At 31.4% G+C, this 27,377-nt stretch overlaps 1 protein-coding gene and 1 long non-coding RNA gene across 5 annotated transcripts; both read right to left on the reverse strand.

Annotated features, from left to right (window-relative positions):
* LOC115888249 (UDP-N-acetylglucosamine--peptide N-acetylglucosaminyltransferase 110 kDa subunit-like) lies at positions 1-24,867 on the reverse strand. Of its 3 annotated transcripts, none has more exons than XM_030907914.1 (13): positions 24,554-24,867; positions 20,372-20,591; positions 20,127-20,310; positions 19,750-19,818; positions 16,072-16,268; positions 5,203-5,398; positions 4,868-5,147; positions 4,455-4,813; positions 4,220-4,402; positions 3,343-4,152; positions 2,576-2,790; positions 2,349-2,516; positions 1-524 (listed from the first exon to the last, which is right to left on the reverse strand). In XM_030907914.1, the coding sequence occupies exons 1-13, from the start codon at positions 24,660-24,662 to the stop codon at positions 353-355; spliced, it is 3,162 nt and encodes a 1,053-aa protein (XP_030763774.1). In that variant the 5' UTR covers positions 24,663-24,867; the 3' UTR covers positions 1-352. The 3 variants fall into 3 exon arrangements, with proteins under 3 accessions (XP_030763774.1, XP_030763775.1, XP_030763776.1); XM_030907915.1 differs by having other exon boundaries at positions 20,372-20,582; positions 24,554-24,866; XM_030907916.1 differs by lacking the exons at positions 19,750-19,818; positions 20,127-20,310; positions 20,372-20,591; positions 24,554-24,867 and adding an exon at positions 18,004-18,132.
* On the reverse strand, positions 7,772-8,848 carry LOC115888253. Of its 2 annotated transcripts, XR_004051226.1 has the most exons (4): positions 8,839-8,848; positions 8,464-8,520; positions 8,301-8,369; positions 7,772-8,187 (listed from the first exon to the last, which is right to left on the reverse strand). It is a non-coding gene; the product is annotated as an uncharacterized LOC115888253 (long non-coding RNA). The 2 variants fall into 2 exon arrangements; XR_004051225.1 differs by lacking the exon at positions 8,839-8,848 and having other exon boundaries at positions 8,464-8,832.
* Positions 24,868-27,377: the final 2,510 nt, after the last annotated feature.

Consider the following 27,377-nt stretch of genomic DNA (forward strand, 5'->3'; position numbering starts at 1 on the left):
TTACTAAGCATATCACTGGAATATAATAAATTACAATGACAATATATCATCTTTAAAGTTATATATTATCTTATCTTAAAATCTATGCCAATATACACAGGACGCAGAAAACTGTCTCTTAAAATAGAAACGGAAGTAGTGTCTAATATATTATCCATATACACAATATATATATTTTTGTTAAGAAGAGTTTTGAAATATTCTTAACTATACATAACATTTTTAAACAAAATTGTTATATGCTTATAAAAATACATACAAATAATAGACAAAGCAGAATGAATATAGAAAAGAATATTGCAAAAAACTTCCTTCTTCTGAACTGATATATTTTGAAAATACTCTTCATAGTCTATGGCCACTTTTTAACTGTCGTATCGGTAATGTGATCTGCTTTTTGGACTTTATTGAATTGATCCCACATTTTACCATAGAGCAACTCTAATCCCTCAGCGTATATCTTGCAATCAAATAATGGCGAGTTAGATCTAGCTGTCCATACTTTATGTCTCATGGCCTTCAAACTGAAACAAACATTAAATATTTAGTTATACTGGAAAGTAACTATAAAATATATAATGTATTTTCTTTTTAGATTTGGTTTTCTTCGACCAGTACATTATATATATTTCTAGATTTTCTTGGCTGTAGATCGTTAGTGTTAGTGATTTAAATTATGTTATAAGTCAACGTTTCGACAACCCAAGTGTCTTTTTCAATTTGAACATATTTCTTTCCTCAAACGTAGATATAATTCCAATGTTATATAAAAGAATAGACAAGCACAGTGTGTTTAAAATATGTAGTGTTAACACAGTCACACATTTTAAAACTTAATACTAAATGTAAATACTAATATAAAAATACGTAGTATAATAAAATAATGCTACTTCGAGCTACTGCAATCTGTTTTTTCATAATCGCGAAACTGATAAAAAAACGAGACGAAAAATAAATGGATTTAATCTGAAGGTTTTTTAATTTAAAATTTGCATAAGTATATCTCAAAATCAAAACAAGATTAATATTCTAGATCAAAAGGTATCTTATTGTCCAATCTTCTTTTTTGTTACTTCCTATTATTCTTAGTTAAATGTGCTTCTCCTATATTGCCTCAAGAAGCTATAATAAAGTCGCGAAACCCTGCATAAATATACTTGTTGGTTTTATAACAAAAAGGCGTATCTCAATTTTTGGCAATTTCGAGATATCGATTTCATGATATATACAATGGGTCATTTTTTAATAAGGCGAATTGGCGCATCTCAATATTATACCCTTTTCATTCCATATTAATTTAAAAATGTGTCTATCGTGGTTTGGTTGCTCGCGTTCTGGATGCCGCTCAAAATATAAATCAGCTGCCATTTGCTTATGTTTGTTAGACTCAAGATAACATTCTAACATATTATATTTCTCAAAATTTTCAAATTTACTCATTTTTTTTATCATTTAAAATACACACACTTCAATCTGTTGAAATGAAATGTCGCGCATCCATCAAAGGTATGTTCCGATCACCATGACAACCGTTTACTTTGTTACTCGGCGCGGCCTACTATCTACTAAATGGATATTTTAAGAAAAATTTGAAATGTTGAGGTTAATAGTGAAAATAAATATAGAGTGTTATATATTTTCGAGAAGCCCATGCCAAGCTGAATAAGAAAATTTAAAAATATACAGGGGGTTCTATTAAAAAAAAAAGCATAAGTGTAGTTAATATCTCAAAAAATATTTTTTTCGAAAAAAGTCTGACTACGCCACTGCATTCTACACAGAAAAGTGCCTTTAGAATGTATAATTCATTTTTCCGTGGTTGCTGAAATAAACAAACTATGGAACATCTAGCTTCGAAACCGATCAAGATAGCCACGATCCGTTTGCGCCATTGTAATTTTTTCAAAAAAAGAACCCAAGACTGCAGTATCAAAATTTGAATATATTCTAGAAACAACCAAAATGGTCCACCCTGTACATTAAAAAAATGTCTTGCGCGGCGCAGCCGGTGTGAACGCATCTTTATATGATTTTATTACCGAAATGTATTTATGTAACCTCACCTAACTAGGTAGAACTAATATATTTTGAGGCCATTTATTCAATAATTAGAAAACCTTCAGATTATACTCATCTCGTTTTTATTAGAGTCACTATTAAGGAAAACTAATTTAATTATCATTAAAAATTAATCATATTTTTACCTGTTAGTTTGTTTTTAGGCTATTAATAACAGCTGATAATTATTCAAATTGTTTATATTTGTTGCCAACCAAATGAGCAAAAACAGAACAGCCCAATATTTCAATCACTTTGAATTACTTTATACAATTTAAATAGCTACTTACTATTCTTTATCTGTTCCTAACTTAATAGCTATATCCTGGTATTCTTGCCGAGTTCTGGCAATAAGTTCCGGACAACCCAATGTATTTAACTGACTAGCTGCTACCCTGGAAGCCAAAGTTTCGCCAGGTAAAGTGACCACCGGCGTACCCGTCCAAAGAACATCCATACTGTCAAAAGTGAATAAAAGTATATACTATTGAAATAACAAAATAAATATAGTATCTACCTTGTGGTGTGTCCATTACAAAGTGGTGTGTCTAGACAAACGTCCGCCAGCTGGCCGCGTCGTACATGCTCTTCTTTAGCTGCCACGTTACTGAACAAAATCCTATTCGGCGACAAGCCTAACTGCTGTGCCGTATTTAATAAATTGGGCTCGCCTACAGCAGGAAACCGTAGCAACCACAGTACTGCATTTGGTACTGCTTTCAGAATATTAACCTAAATATAATTATTATATTGTTAATTACTTATTATATCTACTACTATAGCGTGCTGGCAACTTTTACTTTTGGGTTGGTGTTTACATGTGTGGAAGTGAAGATAAATAATAATATAGAATATTAAATTATGATAAAAAATAATTAGTCAAATAGGCCAGCACAAAATCAAGGCCCGCTTCGATATAAAGATAAAAAACCTAATATTTCTCTCATTTTTAGAAATAAATACACATAACTTTATATCGTTGGAAAGGATTAAAGGCCAGCATTTTTTTAAGTTCATAGCCAACTATGATTTCCATTAAAAAAATTATATTTTTCATTATTTCTGACAAAAAGAGCAACCATAGAAAAAAACTGACTATGCCACTGGATTTTGGTTAAAAAAGTGCCTTAAGAACGTTTTACAGAATTTTATTATTCCGAGAAATACAAAAGTTAAGTTTTAAGATTCCAAACCTGATGCAATGTAGTATGAGATCATTTAGAAAGATTATAAAACAAATATTTTATAGGATTAGAAGATTTTTTATTCTATTAACTTACTCACCCACATATGGAGCGTCACAGGATCAATCTTGTACAACTGATTAAAATTACAATATACAACTGCATCATCGGGTAATCCATATTGCTGTCTAGTGGTAATAACAATATTTTGTGGTACTTCTTCCCCTGTAGCAGCTTTATTGTTAGTTTGTGTGGTTGCCAAACCATTCTGTACTAAAACACCATTCAGAGAAGTCTGAACCTGTCCTGAAGCAATCATGTTTTCGATAGGTGTGGTGGTAGGCAATTCGGCTACTTTAAGACTAATTTCAACTGGTTTATGTGCTTTAACAATTTCTATTACTTCTTTAACCTCGGTATTTTCGCATAAAGGCGATAAATCAGCTGCATTAATAATAGCTACGTTATCAGCCAAACCAGAACCAGTCCCATTTCTATCTGACACAATAATTCGTTCTTTCAAATGCGGAAACATCTGTTTGTGGTCCCCAACGAAATATGTATAGGGCATATAAGCTAACTTTTCACTGTATTGACTGGCTAATTCAAGTGGGGATGTCACAGCATCAGTAATCAAGTAGTCCATGTAGCTAGCCCCACTGGTTCCCGGATAACCCAACCACATAACCTGAATGGGTGCAGGTCTTAAAGCAAAAATCTCATTTCTTGCTCCTTTAGTATATCCATTCATGTTTACTAAGATATGAATATTATCAGAGTAGATTCTATCAGCTGCTTTGCCATTGCAAGGCTCCGAAGATAAATCAATAAAATGTTCACATTCTCGGGAAATTTTACTTCGGAAAGTAGTCCCGTCGTCCTGACTTAGAGCATAACAAAAAACTTCAATCTAAACATCAAACAAAAAGGAATATATAAAACTACATCAAAATGAAAATTATATATTAACAACTTACTTTTGTTCTGTCATGTAATCCTGGAACTGACTGCATCAAGTGTGATGTGGGATGATTACCGAAATCGCTACTCACGTAACCAATTCTTAATCTACTTTTTAGCTCGGTAGAAAATCTGTATGGAGGTTTATGGAGCACATTTATTTTTTCCAAACACAAATTTGCATGTCTAGCTGCGATGGCCTAATAAATTAAAATATTAATCAAAACCATTCTATTTTTTTTTAAACGTTACCTTTCTAAACTCATGTGACAATGGATAAAGCATGGAATGATGCGGATGAACCGATGGCAATCGATTTTTGTCCAACTGATCCGCCACAATATTCACTAACTTCTTCATTCTTGATTCGTAGTCGGACCAATCGCAAACAATTTGTAAACAATGTGCCAAATTGCAATAAGCATCTGGAAAGTCGGGTTTTAATTTCAAAGCTGTCCGATATGACTGGATGGCTTCAGGAATGTTTCCAGAGTCTTTATGAATGCTAGCCAAGTTACTATGCGCGTCTGCGAAAGCGGGATTAATTTGGATGGCTCGAGTGTAACACTGTAAAGCACCCGCAACGTCTTGCATCTCTTTCAATGTATTTCCTAAATACATAAAACAAGATTAAATGGCAATAAATCATATGAAAATAAACATACCCATATTAGAGTATGCATCAGCAAACGTCGGTTGAATCCTGATAGCTTCTTTGTAGTGCATCAACGCCTCGTTCAGTTTACCTTGTTGTTGCAACACCGACGCCAAATTACTATGAGCGGCAGCAAACTCCGGGAAAACTTCTAAAGCCTTCAGGTATAGGCGTGTAGCTTCTTCAATAAATCCCTGTTCGCGTTTGATATTTGCCAAATTGTTCAAAGAGTCCGCATGACTTGGGCATAATCTTAGCGCTGTATTATAACAATCCTCGGCTTCCGAAACCTAAACCGTAAGAACCGTTTTATATAAAATACCTTACATTTAGTTAATTTCTAACCTGGCCTTTTTCCTTAAGTGCATTTGCCAGATTGCAATAAGCATCTGGAAAATTGGATTGCAGTTCGATGGCTCGTCTATAAGTATCAATAGCCAAATCGATAAGTCCCTGCTCATAGTAGACACAAGCAAGGTTGCCGTGTACAACAGCATTATTTGGAGATAGGTTTAGTGCTCTTAAATATGCTGCTACCGCTCTGAAACCAAATAAACAGATCCTGTTTAATTAGTCCGTGTAAATTTAAAAGACTACGTTTTTGTGTTAAATATTTTTTTTTCACACGAACCTAGTTATTGAGAGAACCAGAATTGTTGAGAGAAATATCAATTCCATTATTATTTATATTTAAATTTATTCAATTCAAAATAGGAGGTCATAATACAAAACTTTTAAATACTAGCTAATAGAAAATCCTAAAATGATATATACACAACATGAGACATAAATTTAAATTTAAAATTATCAGAAATATAGGTATATTATTTTAAAAGATGCTGTTTTAATTTCTTTTTAAACCCTACTAACAAAGAATTGGCATTACTGATTAGGCCTGACAAATCGTTAAACTCATTCAAACCCTTATAAAATAGAGAGATCATTGTGAGTTGCCTTCTTACTAGGTAGTTGTGTAGTTCATGACGAAGGCTCACAAATTCATTGAGGTACCGTGGCAACATTCCCATTTTAAGCTTATAAACAAATGTAACCAATTAAGTTTATATAAAATAATTAATAGTTAAGTATTTTCAACAAAAAAATCCTGTGTGGGTTTTTTACCACTGCAAGAAAATCTACAAAATAAAATAGTTATTTTATATAAACACTTCTGCGTTAATCCCAAACGGAAACTATTTGTCAGAAGTTAGGTTTAAAAATATACAAATTTGCCTAACGAACAAAAAAATGATTAACGTTTCGGAAAGTTTATCTCTTTCCGTCGTCGGAAGCAAAAAAATATAAAGAAAAAAACCCTATTTAAGATATTTTAATATTGTTCTCGAATAGTTGAAATTAAATATTTGTTGAATTTTTGCAAACAAATTGCAGAAATTCGAGACCCTCAACAAAGTTAACGTAATTAAAAAAAAACAATTTTCGATAAATTCGGTAAAGTGTTAGTTATATCACAGAACAGATACAAATCAGAAATTTCACTGAACGTCGGTGCTTTTCAAGTGTGTTGTAAGAATTCCGTTCCTCGCGCACAGATTTCATCCTCCTGCGCGCCGCACAGCTGATCATTAGTTGATGGCTTTAAACGATCCAGGGTCGAACTCAGATACGTGTGAATCGTGACAGGAGCGTATTTCGTTTTTTAACAGTATTTATTTGAAAAAAGTAAGATTTAGTAGTGACAAAATAAATAATGTGTAAAAATAATACGAAAAATCATGCCAATTGATTCAAATGTTTAAAGCGTTATTTTACAAAAAAAAGTGTTCATTGAGTTGAGTCGTTGTTTTGTATCTCGTTTTTCTAGAAATAAACATTAATATTTAATTTTCAAAGAGAATAATCACAAAAATAATTCGGACAAGGTGGGTTTTGTGGCAGTATGATACCGTATGATCGAGAAAGAACGGCGTCAGCGTTGGCTTTGAAATGAAGATCGCTGTCATTTTATATGTAAATTTATATGGGAAAGTCATCGATCGTCGTTTCCCAGCCAACTGGACGCCGTTTTTTTTTCGATCATACGGTATTATACCGTATGATCGAATAAAAACGGCCTCAGCGATGGCTATGAAATGAAGATCGCTGTCATTTTATATGGGAAATGTCATCGATTGTCATTTCATAGCCATCGCTGACGCCGTTTTTATTCGATCATACTGTACTTGTGTAAAGGGGCCTAGGAAAAAATGCAGGATTTGCAATAAGTAATAAGGATTTTGCTGCAGTAACCTAATTTGTAGTGAATTTTTTATAGGAATAAGCGACTTTTAACTGCAGTTTGGGACCCTGTTTATGTAAATTTCAGGGTCCCACTATAAGCTTGACGCTGTCATGATTTTATGATTCAGCAATTTTATTTTTTTTCAATACAAACCTTCATTTGAAAATGTAGACAGAATATAATAAAAACAATTTGACTGAAATAAAATAACATTTTATTTGTTATTATAAATATGTAAAAATTATACATATAATCCTAGCAATGTGATATTAGGTACAAAATCTAATACAATTACTTAAATGTAAATGATCCTAAAATTTATTAATACAAATGAAAAATTAAAAAAAAAGAATAGATAAATATATATCATCTAACTAAACTTACTTGCTAATTAAAAATATCTAAAAAAAAATCTGTATTTAAGAACCTATCGTATTTAGAAACATATCTATATAAAATAAAATCTGCTTCAACTTCTTTTAAAAAATACATAGTGTTGTATTTGAAATAACAAAGTTTTTATGTAAAGTAAATACTTAAAATAGACCAGCAATTTTTGATACCCCTCTATACATTTAAGGATGCAATACATTTTTTTAGTAAAGTTTATTTCTCTGGCTTCAAAGTCAGCACAAGAATTAACTCTTAAAAATTAATGTACAGGATGTTGACAAACTTTGTTATTATAACATGCATATTTAAATGTATTTAAATATCTCAAAAACCAAACCTTTTAAACATATTAAACCCTTATAATAAATACCTTATTTTATGTCCAAGAATCCCAAAGTGAAATAAAATACCGTGTGTTCCATAAGAAAAAATATAACTTTGGTATGGATCTTAGTCCTGACACACCCTGTACATTTTAAAATAATTTTAAATTAAGTACATTGTCTTTCCACATATACCCATAAAATATTTTGTTTCTATATCTTTACGTTTTCGTATAATCAACCAAGATGAATGAGGTGCGCCACCCTGTATTCAGCCTTGTGTTTATAAAATATTTTACTGACCTTCAGATGTAACTTCCTTGGATGTTGATGGAATAGCGATTACATCTGGTGAAGTAGATTCCGAAACAGCTGAAAACATAAAAAAATATTTATTGAAAATTGGAATTCTATACCCTATATCGGTATGGCAGTTCAGATTTATATTCAGCATTGTGTTTAAAAGGTAATAGTATTTTACTCACCTTCAGATGTAACTTCCTTGGATGTTGATGGAATAGCAATTACATCTGGTGAAGTAGATTCTGAAACCGCTGAAAACATAAAATAAAATATTTATTGAAAACTGGAATTCTATACCCTATTGCATTGTGTTTAAAAGGTTAAAAAAAATAGTATTTTACTCACCTTCAGATGTAATAGGAACAGCAGGAATAGTAGCTTCAACTTCCATCATGGAATTGTCTACAAAAATATATTTATTTAATTTTTTTGAGCATAACACAAACACAATTTTAAGAGGCAAAATTGAAAGCTAAATGTTATTGTCAAAAGTTTTTGTTTTTCAGTAATATAGTATTTGTCATAAAAATATTGAAAATATTACACAGAACCACCACGAACAGACTGAAACTGGATTTTCTAAATGCCTATCTATAAACTATTTTTGTTTATTTAAATGTTCGTTTGTGCAAGTGTATAAATCGATTGTGCAGATAAACAAGCAACTGATGATTTGAAAAAAATTACAAGTAAAATGAAAAACAATGCTTATGAACCCACCTGACATCAAAAAGTTGGAACAGCAAATTTCTTTAGACGGCTTTGAGACATTCCCGCAAACATGGTAGGTTGAAAGTGTTTTCCACAAACTCTATACCCTCTATGCAAATCTATAGGTGATTTTGCTCTAAAATCATGCCTGTTGCAGTTCTTAACCCACTCAGAACATCTAGAATTTATTAAAATATTTTTCGTTATTTAATAGATGATTGTACATACATGAGTCTGTCAAAAACTTTAGAATTTCTAAAAAATCTTACTAGATTGTTTAAAATTCTAGAGGAAACATTCCTTATTGTGTAGATAAAAAATATTTATGTACCTTTTTGGATCCAATGGGAATGAAAAGAAGCTAAGACCCATATCAGTCTCCGTATTGCTTAAACAGCCGGGAACACAGCAGTAACGAAGGCCCATTATAAACAAAATTGTCAAACAAATATAGTCACAAAATATCACAAACACACCACAAAGTAAATTAAAATTATTTTAATTTACTTTTCCGTTAATTTACTTTTCCGCCCGTTCATATGACATTCATATTTTTAGGTTAGAAATGTTGAGCAACGTTGTCAGTTGTCAGATTTTAACAAAGAAATTCCTGAATCTTTAATTACCATTGCAATAATAATTTTTTTATATTTAGCAGTAAAGCAAAATAGAGTGCAAAACTGACGATGCCCGTTGGTTTTATTTATTCTAAAATCAATTTCAATTGTTTTGGTTTAAATATTTCAATGATAATATTTTTTAACTTTTTTTGTGCAGAAAATGAGGTAAATTTTTGTTACATTTCGTACTACGTCGCAAAATGCTGCACTCAAGGGACGTTGCCATGCGCGTTTTTCGTAATAATAATGTTAATTTTTAGGCATATTTTAATTTTCCAAATATATCAAATTCCTCATAATTATGTATATTCGGTAATTCTTGTATACTTGCGTCACTTATTTCGTGAAAGAAATGCTAAATGAGTGAAGAAATGTGGCCGTGGGATTATAATATAAAAATACATTTTTCAAGTACTGAGAATTATGGGTTACCTTGGCAACCTCACAAAAACCTTGCGCATGGTTTTGTGCCGCCTGCGCGCATATAACATAAAAAATAAAATCTTGACAACGGAAATCCCATAAGTGAAATTTCTGATTTGTATCTGTTCTGTGGTTATATTTCTGTATGACGCTGAAATGAATATGAAATGTAAAAAGAATAATATATGTAATATAAGTTTTCTTATCGATTTTCAGCGAATTTGATGAAAATTACGCAAAATGTAGTTTGTCGGTCTAAATAATGATCGTACAAGACTAATATCATATCAAATTTTCAATTACAGCGTTCCTAGCGGCACTGCAAAGCCATTTTCTTTTTCACTGGATATACAATCTCTATCTACCCTATTTTTGCATTATAAGTGGCTTCTTTATTATATGACTTGTTCCCGAAATAGACGGATCTCAAACAGCACAAAAAAATAAGAAATCAATACATAAGAAAAATATACATTAGCATAAATACAGGCATCCATAAGGATTTTTGGAAAACAAAATTTTCTCATTAATCAGTTTCACCAAGTAAAAGAATAATCGATCGATTTTTGGCATCCCACTAGCTTAGCTGGCAACTTTAGATTTATGAAATCCGTTAAATGAACAAGTGATCAGAAAAATGCTATGGAGCACAAAACTTTACCTAACAGCCCGTGTACGGTACAAAACCATTAAAAAAACAATTTATTTAAAACTAAAAATAAAACAATCGAGAAGGTAATAGTTTTAAATAATACTACGAGTAACACCGTAAAACATTATTGTTTTTATGGTTTTGATATCACAGGTATTTTATGATCCCAATTGTTTATATGCTTATTTAAGTTCCACACCAAATTTAATGCAAATTAATGAATAACTCATACGATTTCTTGTCTTATTACAGTCTCTCTTCCGACTTAATATTATTAAAGCTATCAATGTTATTAAAATATAATATTAAAATCACATACCGACCTAAAATACAGTAAAAATTTAAAAGAATCATTGAATAACAATAAATACGCTGTAACAAAACACGCACTAATACCACAGTACAATAATGTAGAATATTTAATACAGAAAACATCAATCAAAATATTGCTCGATCGATTAAAGTGGCACGTTAGCCTAGAAAAACAAACATATTTTCCGTTTGTAGGAAAACAAACAACTATTTTCCTTATTCCATACAGACAGAATATTACTTGATTTTTCTTACTCATAAAAAAGTAAATAAAAATTATTAGTTTCATCCCATTAATAAGCATGACTCAGGAATGCAAAAATAGATGCTTCCGTACTATGCCAATAAAATTTGATATACGATCATAAATTTAAACGGTTTTTTGGCTTTTTCTTACTATTTCTTTATAGTGTTGGCCCAGAAAAGCCATTTATTGTCGTCAAAAATTAAATATATGAAATAACGTAAATAAAAACGACGTTTTTAAAACCTATTTGAAGTAATGTAACAGATGAAAAATTATGAACGAAAAAAAAATTGTTTGCTGCCATTGTGTCTTCTTCAAGATGTTTATTCGTTCAAAACAAAAATGAAACTATACTAATGTATCTACAAATATATTATTTTTCGGTCACAAAACTCACGTAAAATATGAAAGAGTTGAGCACATATATTCCTTTACGATATCAGATCTTTTCTATACTAGCAGTTCAAGGCAAGAAAATCTTATATAATTTTATTACATCTATACCAAAAAACTGCAAGAAATATTATTGCAGATATATTCTTTCTATACCGTGTGGTACATCTGAACGCGGGGGGATATAGGAAATCCCATGTAAATTTTGAAAAGGTCAAATATATATTATCTCGCCAGATGATTTTATGCAAAAATTGTATTAGACTTTCTTGAAGAGGCGTTAAACTTGTACTGTGTCGTCTAGAATTTCGTTTTATTTGGATTCAGCATCAAAAAGTTATTTGCAAAAATCTACCTGCAAATTACTAAAAATTTATAATACGGCCCAGAGAAAGCTACAATTAACATACCAGCAAAAATGTGATCGTGTCATTGTCAAATTCTAAAATATTTTTATGTTATAAAGGTTTAACAGCCTTGAGTTTAACTGTTACTGCAATATTTTCTTATATCATAAGTTTATATTTCGTCCCGTTGCTGCCAAAAGTCACTAACTTACTTTTTATTACTTCCGAGAAAAACGCGTCTAAAGATTAATTGCACTGCATAAAAATGTTATAGTTAGTAACTATTCGGTATTAAAATACAACATAAATAGCCAGAAATCGTAGTTAATGACTTTTTCAATCGATTCTCCGCTTCAAAATACAGTTAGTGTCAAATAGTGTAAATACAGTAATAGTGTAAATAAATAGTGTAAAATACAGTACAATCACAACCCATTCCCAAATATTAGTCGAGGTGAACAAAACGATGTGAAGTGCCAAAATTGAGGAAAATTTTTTTAGTGATGTAAGTAATGTATTTTTGACAATATTAAAGTTTCAAGGTTTGCTTCGCCGTTATCTACGCGAATCAAACCGCTACCGAGTTTTGCCTGACGTACATTCGGAAAAATTCTAAGGCTAGACTGTAATAAATTACGGTACGGGAAAAATACAAAAATAAAAATAGATATTTTCATATAAACAGAGAAACATCTACGGAACATTTTTATGGATCTGCAAATAAAAAGAGACTGAATATAGTTTTCTACCTTAATAAAGTGTTTTGAATTTAAAAGATTTCTTAACTTTATGTAAAAATATTAGTTAATTTTAAGACATAGTCGCTCCCAATAGTAATTCGCATTCCTATAGAAAACTTGCATCTTTTATAACCGGTAACACAAAACTCGAAGTGCACGATGAGCAATAGGGCATTCAATCCCGGGATCCCCGACATTTTTTCAATCCCGAAATCCCGGGATTGTCTTTTCTTTAATCCCGGGATTTTCGAGATTCATCATTACATTTTTTCCTTATTTAAATCGTACACAAGTCTTTCATGATAGTACAATATGCGCTTATAAACAACCCTGAATGGTTGATCAAGTTTGAAGATGATGAAGATCTATCTAGTTTGAGTGATAATACTCTTGATCGGCTTGTTTTTTTTTAAGAAATTTTTTCAAAAACCAAAAAAACCAAGTTTAGATCCTCATCTTTGTTACTGCATAAGTTGTTATTTTAGTATCTTAGTAATCCTGTGTTATGCTGTATTCGATTGGTTATGTAAATTAAATAAAAAATGTATATTTTAGTTCCTTTTATGTTTTTTTTGTTAAATAAACTTATATGTTATGTTGTTTTGCAATGGGGATGACGTTTAATTTATGTTAATGTTTTTTTTGTTCAATAAAATTTTGTAAAGAAAGAAAATATAATATAATCCCAACGTAATTAATTTTTTCGTGAATCCCGGGATCCCGGGATCGAAAAATTATAATCCCGAAATCCCGGGATTGAAAATTTCTTTCGGGATTGAATGCCCTAATGAGCAAGTAGTAGTTTAAAATTCGAGAAAATATTTTTTTAGAAATAGATTTTTGTCTGGAAACGTTCTATCCTTTTTTAATATATTTTAATTATTATTATTATTATTATATACCGGATGTATGAAATCCGCCTTAAGAAACGACAGTGGTAGAATAACTGATTTCGCGTTCTGTTTTAAATTTTGCCAAGCAACTCAGTGTTCAAATAACTTTTCAAACGATAATTTGCCTCGTATCACTGGCTCGGCTAACGCACCTCTTAAGTTGCTTTTTAATCCACCCTCCGCACCCCTTAGCCCCCTCGACCGCCACGGCATCTCCAGCCGGCTCTGGTATCCGAATAACCGTGTACACCACCACGCATTGCAGCTCCATCTCGCGGTCATGTCACACCAAAAGAAAAAGTCCTCGACGGTTAACGTCGCGCGACCGACGTCACCTAACGACGCCGGACGACCCGTCTACTGCTGCCATTGGGACGGCGCCGACTGACTTACGAAACGCCGAGCGTCGGGATCGAGATCGTCGCGACGTTAGCAGATGGAACGAGGAGGATGCGTAGGAGGAAATAACAGTTTTCGAAGAAAAACGGGGACGGCAAAAAATGAAACAGAATAATTTCGGGCGTAGTTTAATGACGGTCTCTCGCTAAAAACAGCTTTAACTCGAAAGAATACGGTTAGAACGCTCCAAATTATTTAAAATGTCGTATGATCGAAAGAAAAACGGCGCCAAAGAGAGCTGGGAAATGACAATCGATGATAATTTTGGCGAGGTCAATATCTAGACGCCATTTACTAAATGTTTACATAAAACTTGTCAAAATTAACACTAATCATAAAACGATTGATACCTACGCATATTGTCACCGACATTGTTCAATTTATATTCCGAAAACTTGTTTAGAGAAACCTTATAAAAAAATCTTATCTAAGACGGCATCAAGAAAATAGAAACCTTATAGAAGACGACATTACAATAAATGACCCACTTATTAATATTAGATACGCAGACAACACTATATTGCTGGCAGATAGTGCGGATTGTCTACAGAGAGTGATAGACAATATTATACAAGCCAGTAACAAAAACGGACTGAGAAAAACTACCCAAAAGAAATAAATTTGTTTCTTTTATCGACTTGTGTTGCTTCTGTTGTTATTTATATATTATTTTGTTGTTATTAAATATATTTTGAAAATTATATTTTCTTAACCTTATCATTTTTCTGCTTTGGGGAATATTTCCGGGAACCTTCTCGGAAAGTTTCCAATTTTTCATAACATTAAAATTTTTTTCCATTCCCATCACTATCCCGATTTGGGGAACGTTCCCAGGAACATTCCCTCAAAATAAGATTCCCGGAATGTCCCCATCTCTAGACAAGCCTAACATCAATTGAACTATTCCGAGATGCTGTGGAGAAGATAAGATGGTCAAACGTGGTCGCCAACATCATAAGAACACAGACACCACAAAAAGATGGAAAGATTAAAAAAGAACGGTTTTCAGACACAAATCTATTTCTAAAAAATTATTTTTTTCTCGATTTTAAACTACACCATTTAAAAATAATTTGTACTCAATATAAAAATACATTACAACCTTAAGGGTCAACAGTAAGCGTCATTAAAAAATAAAAAAAGAGTACGGACCAAGTATTGTCCTCTAGGATTTGGCCTGGCCAAAATTATCATCAAGCGATTTTTCGCGACATACTTTTCTTAGCTGGGTTTGAAAAATTTCTGTTTCCGCGAAAAAAAGTATGCGACCGAAATATTTGTGAAGTTAGCAACTTTTTTGTCAATTAAATGTCAAACCTGGATATAACTATCGAGTGTGTATATTAAACGTAATGATTTATATTCTGGATTTGGTTAACATGATAAGTCCAGTACAATGTAATAAGCAAGCAAATAATAACTCCAACAAAAAAATTCTTCAATAAAACCAAAAAATTCTTCAATAATTTAATCGCAATATGGTTTTTTGCATCTGAGTATATTATTTACATTTTATGTATTTTTTTCGAAAGTTGTACGAGTACATTATTAATATGTATATAAATATCATTATAATGAAACAAATGTTCACTGTATCATTAAAATTAAAAAAAAAAACAGTTTAAGAGACAATTTCATAACAATCACTTACAAAACTTTGTTCTCTTTTATAAGTACTAATGTAAATTTACCATTATAAATTAAGAATATATGTCAGTACAAAACCTAAATCTAAATTGGATAGCTTCCAAGAATCTTAAAAAATGTAAAAAATAACAAAATTTAGCATTCTTATTTTTTAAATGCTGACAAAATTTGGTATGAAGGTTTTTCACCCCAATGATTTATACTAATCAGTTGGAATATTTAAAATTTCTTACATTTCGCAATTTATCCTTGAACATTTATTGAAGTAAACACATGATTATCTGTATCATACAAAACACTAATAAAAGTTAATTAATAACACCTTGATAAGTTAAAACTTGTACAATGTTCTAATTTTTAATATAGCAGGCAGAAAATCAAATGTTTGTTATTTGAAATAATCGTATTTTTCCATAAAAATTACGGTAATTATATCCGGCGCATATAAACTTATAAAACGACTAAACGGAAAAATATGAATATGCAAGAATAAAAATTGTATAAATTTAGTTTTTGCGCTATTACTTTTCAAACGAATAATAAAATTAAAATAACAAAACAATACATACCTGTCAAAAATTCTTGCTTCCTTCAAAACATTCCCAAGATTAATATAGGCATCCAAAAAATTTGGATCCAGCGCCACTGCCTTTTCGAAATGGTGAATCGCCAACCAAATCTCGCCCTGTGCATTGAACACACAACCCAAGTTACTCCAGGCGACGGCAAAGTCCGGTCTAGTTTCGATGGCTTTTAGATAACATGCCTAAGTACCACAACAGCATAAAATGAAAAAGAAAAGAAAAAATCTTTAGTCAATGAAACAATTTAACACGAAAAAATCTCGCTCTTGCGCCTCGTTTGATGGTTTCGCTTCACACGACGGATTTCGGTAACTTTTGTTCTTAAAAAGGAAAGACAATATATCGCCAAACGCATTTTGATTACGCATGCGCCAAGATTATGCAATTTTTTGTTTACACAATGCACTATGGACAATACTACGCCAAATAATTGAATTACACCAGAGCGCACTATGGTTTCTAGAAGCTAATTTTTTGGCCAAAATACATATTTTAGACTCACTGTATATGGACTTTTTTTCTAAGTATAATGCAAGCAGATATAAAAATGAAGAAGACCACATGCATATATTTTTGTTTAGTTTTCATTTTTATTCCTTATCAGCATTTATATTTAGACGTTCTAGTGAAGTATTTGTACCTATTCAGTTGTTTATTTTTGGAAGAGTTTTGGTGAATATTAAGTGATATATTTCAGAAGGATTTAAAAACGGATTACTGTTATTTTTACACTTTATGGTATGTATTTTTAAGAAATCACTAACTAATTAATTAAAAATAATGAGTTTAAGATAGAACATAAATAAAAAGTTAAAAGTTTAGTTTGACTTATAAAAAATTCTCCATGTTTCTCCATGCTAGATGTTATTGTAAAATTTGAAACAATCCTTTCTAAACATATCAAAGAAAAAATTGGCTGCTACTAGCTGCAAATTTTTTTAAGATTTTTTTTCAGCTATGTATCGATTGAAAAAAATAGATCTTTTGGAAAAATGGCTACAAGTGGCCGATAAAGTAGAGAAAAACGGGTATTTTTCAAATTTTGTAAGACAGAAATTTCAGAATAATGAACAAGAACTATCAGGCACAATGGAAAAAAAGATAAATCGCCTTTGTATAAATTTTGAAAGAAGATGGCAGGCGGTTTCGTGGCTTAAAGATTTATTTTTAAAACAAAATGATGACTGGTTAAAGGACGATTTTATCCTTGAGTTAAAGGAACCCCTTCCATCCACATCATCTGCCGGCTGCCCACGATTACCTTTTTCGGAGCAATCTTCCAGAACTCAGAAAAGAACGGCCTCAAAAGTTACCGAGGAACATAAGCAGGCAGTTTCCGAGGAACACTTGTGCAGGCTGCAAAATACTTTACTTGTGCAGGCTGCTTTGTAAATTTAGTTATCCTGCCGATGTACTTAACCTACTTCGTGTACCTGACTTTATCGAAAAGAACTTAAATGAAGAACAATTTGAAGAGAAATATGGAAAAGAAGAGGAATACGAGAAGGAAGAGCAAGAAGAAGAAATGCAAAAAGAAGAAGAGCAAGAAGATATTTCTAAAGAAGATTGTTTTTTTGGACAGCAGTAATTCGATAATTGATCAAGTTTCTTTTGTGGAACTAGATACAGAAGATGCTTCATAGGTAAAAGTTAATCACACGTTGAATAAGATGATTAAAAATAACTTCATTTTATTATATTCATTAAATGTAAGCTGTTTAATTTTGGCCAAAAAAGTAGCTTCTAGAAACCATAGTGGAGCGCTAAAAAAGCCGGAGAGAACAATATCAGATTAAAATTTGCGCCATGCGCTGTTATAAAATAAAGTATTTTTGGTATACACCCAATAGATTGGAGAGATACAACATAGTGATGTGTCTCTCGCACTGTTTCGCACAATGGCAATGTTTACTTTACCTGCTCTTCATACATACAGGGCCGTTATGAGAAATCAGCGCCAATGTAGACAAGGCGCTGCGGATACTCGTCGATATGGAATAACCTGTTATTTAACAGCACAACCAAATGGTTAAATAGTATAATCTGTCAAATATGTCGGACATAAGAACTACTGTATGTAGAAAAAGACCTTGGACTGTAGTTGTCACCATAAAAATTAAGATAATTATTAAGCCATTGATCACCTGCAAACAGCAGAGAGCACTTAATTATTAATCGGGTAAATCGAGGGGTCCTAGAATAGTCTTAGATGGTACAACTTATTTTCAAAGGACTTTTTCCCCTGTTTAAAATCACAAAAAATGTTGAGTTTATAATACGAAGACAAATCTAAACAAACCTGAAATTTCTCATGTTACTTTTACAGTATATAAACAGCATTATTAAAAAAAACTATTATTAAATGGAATTGTCATTAAAATTATAATGAAAGTCCAGGATATAATTTTTGAAACGGGCTTTGAAAGAACTTGACCAAATTTTTTTTAGATACTTTGGAATATAAAAACTACGCCTACTTGCCATCTGAAAAAAATGTATGCCCAACAAATTAAACACCAACTTTTTTATCATAATCTTGTTACATAAAAATTTTAAATTAATTTGTTGTGCATAAAACCCAATCATCCTTCTTTTACTAAATCACAAAGAGGTATAATTGTTCAATAATACAGCATTTCTAATATGTACTGTTCAATTTGCGAAGTTTGAAACTTTCGTCATTATTTTCGGCGCCATGTTGGTTTTCACGTATTTCTTGACTTGGTCCATGAGTTGTTTATATCTCTGGTTGTAAACTAACAATAACAAAATATTAAACGAAGACAAATTTATTGTAGCCTACCCGCAGTGTATACAATGAATAAATACGTCCTCTAGTAATATGTTCATGGATCTTATAAGCGGGCATTCAAACGAATATTGTGACTTGTTTTGCTGCTTTTTGTTCTTAATCTTTCACGATTCCTCTGGAACTTATTCTTTGCACAGTCGAGCATGAAATTCCTAAAGCCTCCGATGCTCTCTATAAAACACGTGAATATTTTCGATTCAGTTACAAAATATTAACTCGGTAGTTGTCCAATTACATCGTAAACAGCCGATACAGGTAAAAGGTTTTTTTCCACCATCTTTTTCGAGATTCAAATACTCGATAACTTTTAATATAAGCAGTTGTTCTTTTTCAGTAAAACGGGACGGCATTAAACACAAATTAAATCACAAATAACTAAATAAACACAGAAAATCTTTTTCTGAATAGAAAAAGCCTTTTTCTATTCATGCACATTAGACAAGGTACAAGTACGATTCTTTATACGTAATGAAGGTGATCTGTATGCAAAACGAAAAAAATAATCGTATGATATAATGGACTTACGTTTTTGACACAAAATTTCCATTTCATGTAATAAACATGGATAAAAGATAGAATGACAATATGTGACGAAAGACTCAAACTTCGCAAATTGAACAGTATATAGTCACATTTTACGCCAATATCTTTAATAATACGCCAATACTAGAATAAAAATAATATACACAAATTTATCCATAATATTTACACCAAGCACAATATTACACTAAATGCCAATTTTAAATGTTTTATACATGTTACAAATTTGATCAAGTGCTTATGGGCCCTATTATTATCATATAAAAAAGGTGAATTAATAATATAACTCTATTCTCATTTCAGAAACTTACCTTTGCTTCATCTAATCGACCCAAAGCTTTAAGGAGATTACCTAAATCACTACGTACACAATAGAGATCCTAAAATAAAACATAAATTGAATATGTGCTTTAATAAACAGACTCCAGCCTAATGTATTTTTTTGTATTTATTAGTGTTTAGGTTTTACATTTTATGATTTATTGTGACCTGCTTATTGTTCTTGTTTAGTTTTATATTGCTTTGAATTTATTGACTCGTTTATATTTTGATTGACTTGTTCATTATTTTTTTTTTTAATTATTTGTAATACATAATTTTAGAAATGTTGTATATGAATTTACTTAGTGTCTGTAATTAGCTTTGGTTATTGTAATTTAATAAATAAGAATATAGTGTGATAACTTACTGGATTATACTGTAAGGCTGTAATATAAGCTTGTACAGCTTGTTCCATATCTCCGGCAGCAACTAAAGCTGCCGCTAAATTTATGTAACCATCTATAAAATCTGGTTTTAATCTAACAGCATGTCTATAGTTATCTAATGCTTCTTGCAGCTGATTTCTTTCCTTGTATACATTACCAAGATTACTAGAACATATGTTAAACGTTACTTGAGAAATTATACATAGGTAATGCTTATTCAACTAACCTGTAAGCCTCAGCTAAGAGTGGATTTTGTTTAATAGCCAAGGTACTAAATTGCGCTGATTTTTCCAATCTTCGACATTGAAAATGAATACTTGAAAGTAACAATAAAACGCCAGTATTCGTTTGATCCTGTCTGAAAAGCTGCATGCAATGTCTCTCTGCATTGTCATAATCAGCAGCTTGATACTCTCTATGCGCTAATTCAAGAAGACCTGCAATAACTATTAGTAAAATTATGAAAATGTGTAATATCCAAGTATTATTAGTTACAAAGCATGCACACGTATTACCAAAAACTTCTCTAAAATATTATATATTTAGGTGTTTGTGTGTAATACAAAATACTTAAGTTCAGGAAGTCAATGGATTCATAGGTCAATCTCAGGACAAATTTTACAATTCACTTTTAACGTAAAACTAGAGATATAACAATATCAATTTTTAAATATTCGCGACTGCGTATATTTACGACATAAATTAGGGTTGATTGTTTTTGGTCACTTCCTGTTTAACTGGAAATGACTACAGGTTTTGATTTTACAATGGCACCCTCGGTATATTTTTACTTTATTCGATAGAAAATGACACTCTGAATAGAATGACATAATATGTCAACTTTTGACATTTTTGTTTAAAAATCGTATTTTAAATTTCAATCTGAAGTGTCATGGCTGTTAAAAACACTAACTTTTAATCAAGGAACCTTGGAAAATAGACTTGATCGTCTAATGTTTTTCTTGTCTTATCCTGGCCAATTAAAAGATGCCCAAATCGTATTTTTAATCATATCTTATTTTTTTCAAATGGAACAAGAGTGACTCATTAGCATATTTGGAAAAAGCATTTTTTACGAATAATTTGGTACCACACACTTGGTATTTCGAGTCAAATTGTCGTTATGAACCGCATGCTACAATTTCAAATAAACCATATGCGAAAATGTCAAAAGTTGACATATGATATATGTCATTATTCTATTCAGAGTGTCATTTCCTATCTAACAAAGTCAAGATACCGAGAATATCATTTAAAAATCGTAGTTCATTTAAAAATAAAAGTTGTGATTGTCATTTCCGGTGAAACAGGAAGTGACCAAAAACAATTGAATACGTCATTCGATCCCAATTTATGTCATATACTAACATACCAAATCTCGTTTTTTATCTAAAAAATAAAAAAAATTATAGAGGTGAGCCACTTTTGAGACGCACCCGGTATAAAATACAAAACTAATTCCGAATATCAAAAAGCAATAATATCAATTGCAATAATATGAATGGTCCATGGGACAAACATGATAAGCGCCTATTTCTTAATTTTAGGGTTTTATAATATTATAGTAGGTCTAACTGGTCCCTACAAAATGTATAAACTCTTCAGGGCAAGCTGTTAAATCCTATGATATACATATATCTAGTAAATCTAGTAAATATGTACATTTAAAGAACCTGATAACGACCAGCCGCAGGGCCTATTTTACCATAAGGCCCATAAGGCCTGGGCCTTGGGCCCGGTGGTCTGGGGGGCCCGTTAAAGGTTGTAAAATATTCATAATTTCAAATGTAAATTTACACAGCAGAGAAAAATAAACAGTTACCTCTGATAAGGAAAATAGAATTAAATAAAATAAGCTTTAGATTGATATAATTAATGCATTTTTTAAAATTATTTATAAATTTATATCAAAGATACCGGCACGATTCCCCAATCTAAAAATAGCGTTTTATCTTTTTAACCCAAACTAACAAAAGAATTTTTGAATTTTATTGGAAAAGAGGGCCCGAATTTTTGCTTGGGCCTAGGGCCCGACCTGATGAAAAATAGGCCCTGACCTAGCCGTCCAGGGAAATAACTTGATAGATCAATTTAATCGCGTCATTTTTTTTTTTCAAGTTGAGTCGTGTGTCCTGTCTGAAGCAATGCCAGTATTTTAGCTAATGCGTTATCGCATGGTTGTAAACAGTCGTGAGTTGATTTAAGCGTGCTTTGTGCAGCTATTATACACACTTCGCATGGAGCGGACCATCGTGTGTATTCTTAAGGACAGGAATCCCGGCGGTACCACTAAATCCGGCCGATCCGGCCATTCGGCCGAAACTCCGTTCAAAAAAATTAAATTAGGCTAAATATAAGCAGAAAACAAGTCTTTATTAAACCATAACACTATTTTTTACAAACATACGAAATAGAATGTTTTGCAAAAAAAATAAACTAAAAACTTATATTCATAATTCAGATTGTGGTGTATAAATAAGAGTTTTTCTGCATTTTCAGAACTCAGTCTACACCTATTGTCAACAATATGTTACCAATTTCCACTGTAGTTGAATATCCACTAAATTCTATGTTAAAAACCGCTAGAATCCGGTAGGAGCGATATTAAATGTGAAATTTTGCCATGTTGCCTAGATTTTAACATTTTGGTAAGATTCTCATCACGTGAAAAACGGTATTTAGTATTTACCTTAACTTTAGACGATTCTAGGTCTTTTAGGTACTTTAAGGATGTATTCTAATTACGCGAATATCGCTGTTAATTTTGAAAAAAACTGATTGTTTAGAATTTAATTAATACTTTTCTGTTAATTTTACTTATTTATTATTCAAAAAAGCCGCTAAATGAAAACACTGCTTAAGAAATTAATCTAATGAGCTGAAATCACTGCACTATTGCCAGACTTATAAATATTGGAAAACAGCGGATTGGACCCGATATAGCAGCCGATTAGGCCGGAACTCGGGCATCCGATCCGGTTAGTGGCCGGATTTTCTGTTCCGGCGGAATCGTCCAAATACCCAATCCGGTACGAATCGGCCAAATACACGATCCGGTACATCTCTAATTCTTAAGGTCCGACGGAGTACTTTCATCTGTGCTGTCAAGCTGCGCATGTGAAACATTTTGAATCATTATAGACGTCCGCGCGCTGATGGTCCGTCGAAGCAAGGGGTCGACGGCTGGCCGTCGAACAAAATCATCCAGACGGATCATCCTCTCGCATGTGAAAATATTCATATAAACTCATGGTACTTGTTCAACCAACGGACGGTCCGCTCAATGTGAAACACTTAAGAGTTTTGATTTTTATCGTTATTTCAAGCATGCAGTTAACTTTTTGAAGACTCTGGCCAAATTAATATACCTGTGTGTTAATATAACTGTAAGTTTCCGAAAGTGCCATTGAAGAACTACACTGCCTCATATCTGAGTGTATTTTGAAAACATTTTTTTAGTTACTGTAATTAGTAAACCTACAAAATATAATTATTACAGGTATAGTAGTTGTTACATTATTACGTTCTGACGCGTTTTCTCGCTCTTCTGTAAAATTAGTAAAATGGCGCTTATCATGTTTTTCCCCTAGACCATAGTAATTGCATTGGGTAATTGCAGGACTAGGTTGATGTTTAATTTACCTGTTATTTACACCTTATATGGTGTTTTCAAATGCTGATATTTGCATAAATTTTGCGATGTTGAGTGCGAATATTCGTGAATTTGAATATTCGTTACATCACTACTTAAACACAAATTTGCCAAGTCAGAAAAAAAACATTTAATGCTTCAAAGAGCATACTTTCCCTAAACCTTAATTTAACTAGAAAAACTTAACAATAATTAATAAAGTTATCAAAACTTCCAAATTTCCTAAAGAGGCAGCCATTCAAGCCAAAAGTAAGTAGTTTAACTTTCATATTAACCCGCAAAGAAATATACCTACCTCTGTGAAAAAAAAAATTATCATATATTAAAAGGATAGATATTTTAAATTTTAAAACAGGAAAGGAGTATGTTGGTTGCTCAAATTTATGTGATGAAGATCTTTGGTTGAAAATGAACTGGGAATTTGTCACTGGATTCTCAACAAAGAGGAATATCTTAAAAAAGTTATAAATTTTACTTCTTATATTTCTACAAGATTTCAATAATGAAACTACCAACGAGGCAGAGATATTATTTCTAATATTATACAATATTGCCAGATAATAAAATATAATTTGTAAAAAAAATATAAAAATGGCTGTGAGGCAAAATGGCCGTCCTAAGCATAATAATAAAAAAATATTAGAAAGATAACGCTACATAAATACGGCATAACGTACTTATGTTAATTCTCAATCAAATCAATCAACAAAACATACAAAAAATACATAATAATTCTATACAACAATTTTTACTTACCAACTGAATTCATTGGAATTGCATCGTTCATCTTGACGATCACTTGTGCTCCCAAAGGAATATTTCCGTTAAGTTGATTTGCACTTACAGAGACCGATTGGCCCTGCATAGTAAACCGAAAATATCAATTTTGAAATAAAAAATATCTTTTCAACACACACTTTAGAAAGTCAACTATAAAAACTTAATTTTCTTTCCTGGCCGACAACTCGTTATCGAAACGCCAGCCCAGAAAATGACGAAATTGACGAAAACACGAACAGACATTTGACAGATACAGATCATGAAAAAGATCGTTACCACAGAACAGAGAGCATGACGACTGCGCGGGCTGTAGCAGAGGCTGTAGTGAGAGTGAGTATGAATCTAGAAAGTAATACAAAGTACAAAGCGGATAGATCAGTCGTTTAAATATAAACCTGATATAAACTGATACAAACTAAAGCAAGATAGAGTATAAACGGTACATGTTTAATTGTTTCTGTTGAGACATAGTTTAATGTTCCATGCGCGTTGTAATAATTGCGCAAACAAAAGTTCATCAAAAAGATTTCCGGCGATAGGCTATCAAAATTTTCCATTAAAGGCCTAGGTAATTACCAAGGCCTGTTTGCCATAGGTGTTGGTTAGGTTGTAGCTTATGGTTGTAGCGACGAATTTTTATTTAATTTTACATTTTTTATATTAACCTTTTGACGCGGTACTGTTTGAAGACAAATTTTAACCAGTGCCTTCTATTAAAAGATCAGCCTACGGGCGGACTTTTGTTTACTTCATCAGCTGTACATACTTAGATATTGGGTTAGATTCCGTTTCATATTTTGTCGGTTGATTTTTGGTTTTAACTCTTTGATTTTTGGTATTATTTATTATTGTAGTGCAAAAAACTAATTATTTTGGTGTTGAAGTGACAAACTACTACCAGATATATGGTCACTCTCGGTTTCGCATAAAAAAATAGAAATTTTAAAAATTACACGTTGTGTAAGTGATTTAACCTAAAAGTGCCCATACATTTTTTACTTATCGTGATTTTTGTGTGTGTTTTTTAAGACTCTAACAATTCATCAATAAAGCTTAAGTGGAGTGTGTTATTGGTGCTATGCCTCATCTTTGTTGTGTTCCTGGTGGAAAGGATAGTTACTAAGGATAGTTATTATACTAGGCAGCCTAAAGTGTCCGGAAGAGCAAGAAAAGTGGGTACGAGTTATAAATCAAGAGAATTTTATTGAAAATATCTTTAATAAATTTAAAAATAATATTCTCCCATGATGGTATTAATGAAAACTGGACAACTATGTTTATTTTATTCATATTGTGGAATCTCCACTCCAAGTGTTGTTGGTTCAGCTTCGATAGATTCAAACACGTAAGTAGGTATTATGATCTAGGGAAAAATAAAGAATATGTGTATTAAAGATCATGAAAAAGATTATTACTTTGAGTTCATTTTAAAAAAGATTTTTGTAAAGACAAGACAGATACAGTTTAAAAGAAGAATGTGTTTTTGTTTGATAATATATAATGTATGTCAAGCATAACATATATTTGTTCAGTAATTTTTAATGAAAGGTGTTGATTATTTATAATACCAAATTAATATCAAATATTTAAGTGATGGCTCAATACAATATGAATAAAATAACAATAAAATTGGTATATTTGCATAATACAAAATTAAGTTTTAAGAATAAAGGTGTTACTAAAAATACTAAGAAATTCATATTTATTTGTTTTAATTGGTCTAATGTTATTTACATTTTATGTAAGAATTATACCGTATCATCGAAAAAAATCGGCGTCTAGTTGGCTTGGAAATGAACATCGATGACATGCCCTAAATAACTGTACACATAAAATAATTAACTAGAATTTTACAATCTTGGAAAATTTGATATTCTTGAATCTTGTTTCTAAATATACTAAATTTTTTGATTTTCTTGGGATTTAGGTTCGGGAAAAACGCTGATTAAGTTTTCATTTGGTTTTTCATTATTTTTATTTGGTTTAAAAAAAAAACGGTTCGGCTAACATTATAGCCTTCATCAGTGTTGTGTCATATGAAAAAAATAGTGTCGAATATAATCCAAAAAATTACATATAAAATATTCATACCACGCACATAATGTTTACTGCGTACTGCGTACTCCATAGTCAATGTAGATAATTTTAGTGTTAAGAATAATAATTTTAAAAAATATGTGGTCATGTTTTGATTAGTTTATATTAGTTTATTAATTGCAGTAAATATTATGAGGTGTGAATTATATTGTATATGTAATTTTTTGGATTATATTCGACACTATTTTTCTCATATGACACAACACTGATGAAGGCTATAGTTAGCCGAAACGTTTTTTTAAACCAAATAAAAATAATGAAAACCCAAATGAAAACTTAAATCAGCGTTTTTCCCGAACCTAAAAATCCCAAGAAAATCAAAAATTTTAGAATAATTTTACATATAAAATGCCAGCGATCTTCATTTCATAGCCATCGCTGACGCCTTTTTTAGATAATATTGTATTATTTGTAAATATAATTTTTCGAAGATTGATACTTGCAAGATATACATATAAATTTTGTGAATGCAAATAATAATACATCACTATTATTAGATATTGAATGTTTTTTGTTAAATTAGATCGATTTTCAAACCCCAAAATTTAAAATATATTTACATTTTACCCATTATGTTATGTACCTATACACTATTTGTACATCGTAAAACATTTGCTGCATTTGTATGGTTCATAGTTTATTTGCCAAAGTATTTATTACTATAAATAGGTATATATGTTGTAGTTATTAACTGTATATTATG

The sequence above is a fragment of the Sitophilus oryzae genome, unplaced genomic scaffold (genome assembly GCF_002938485.1).
Source record: "Sitophilus oryzae breed Bouriz unplaced genomic scaffold, Soryzae_2.0 scaffold_690_pilon_pilon, whole genome shotgun sequence".
Classification (NCBI taxonomy): domain Eukaryota; kingdom Metazoa; phylum Arthropoda; class Insecta; order Coleoptera; family Curculionidae; genus Sitophilus; species Sitophilus oryzae.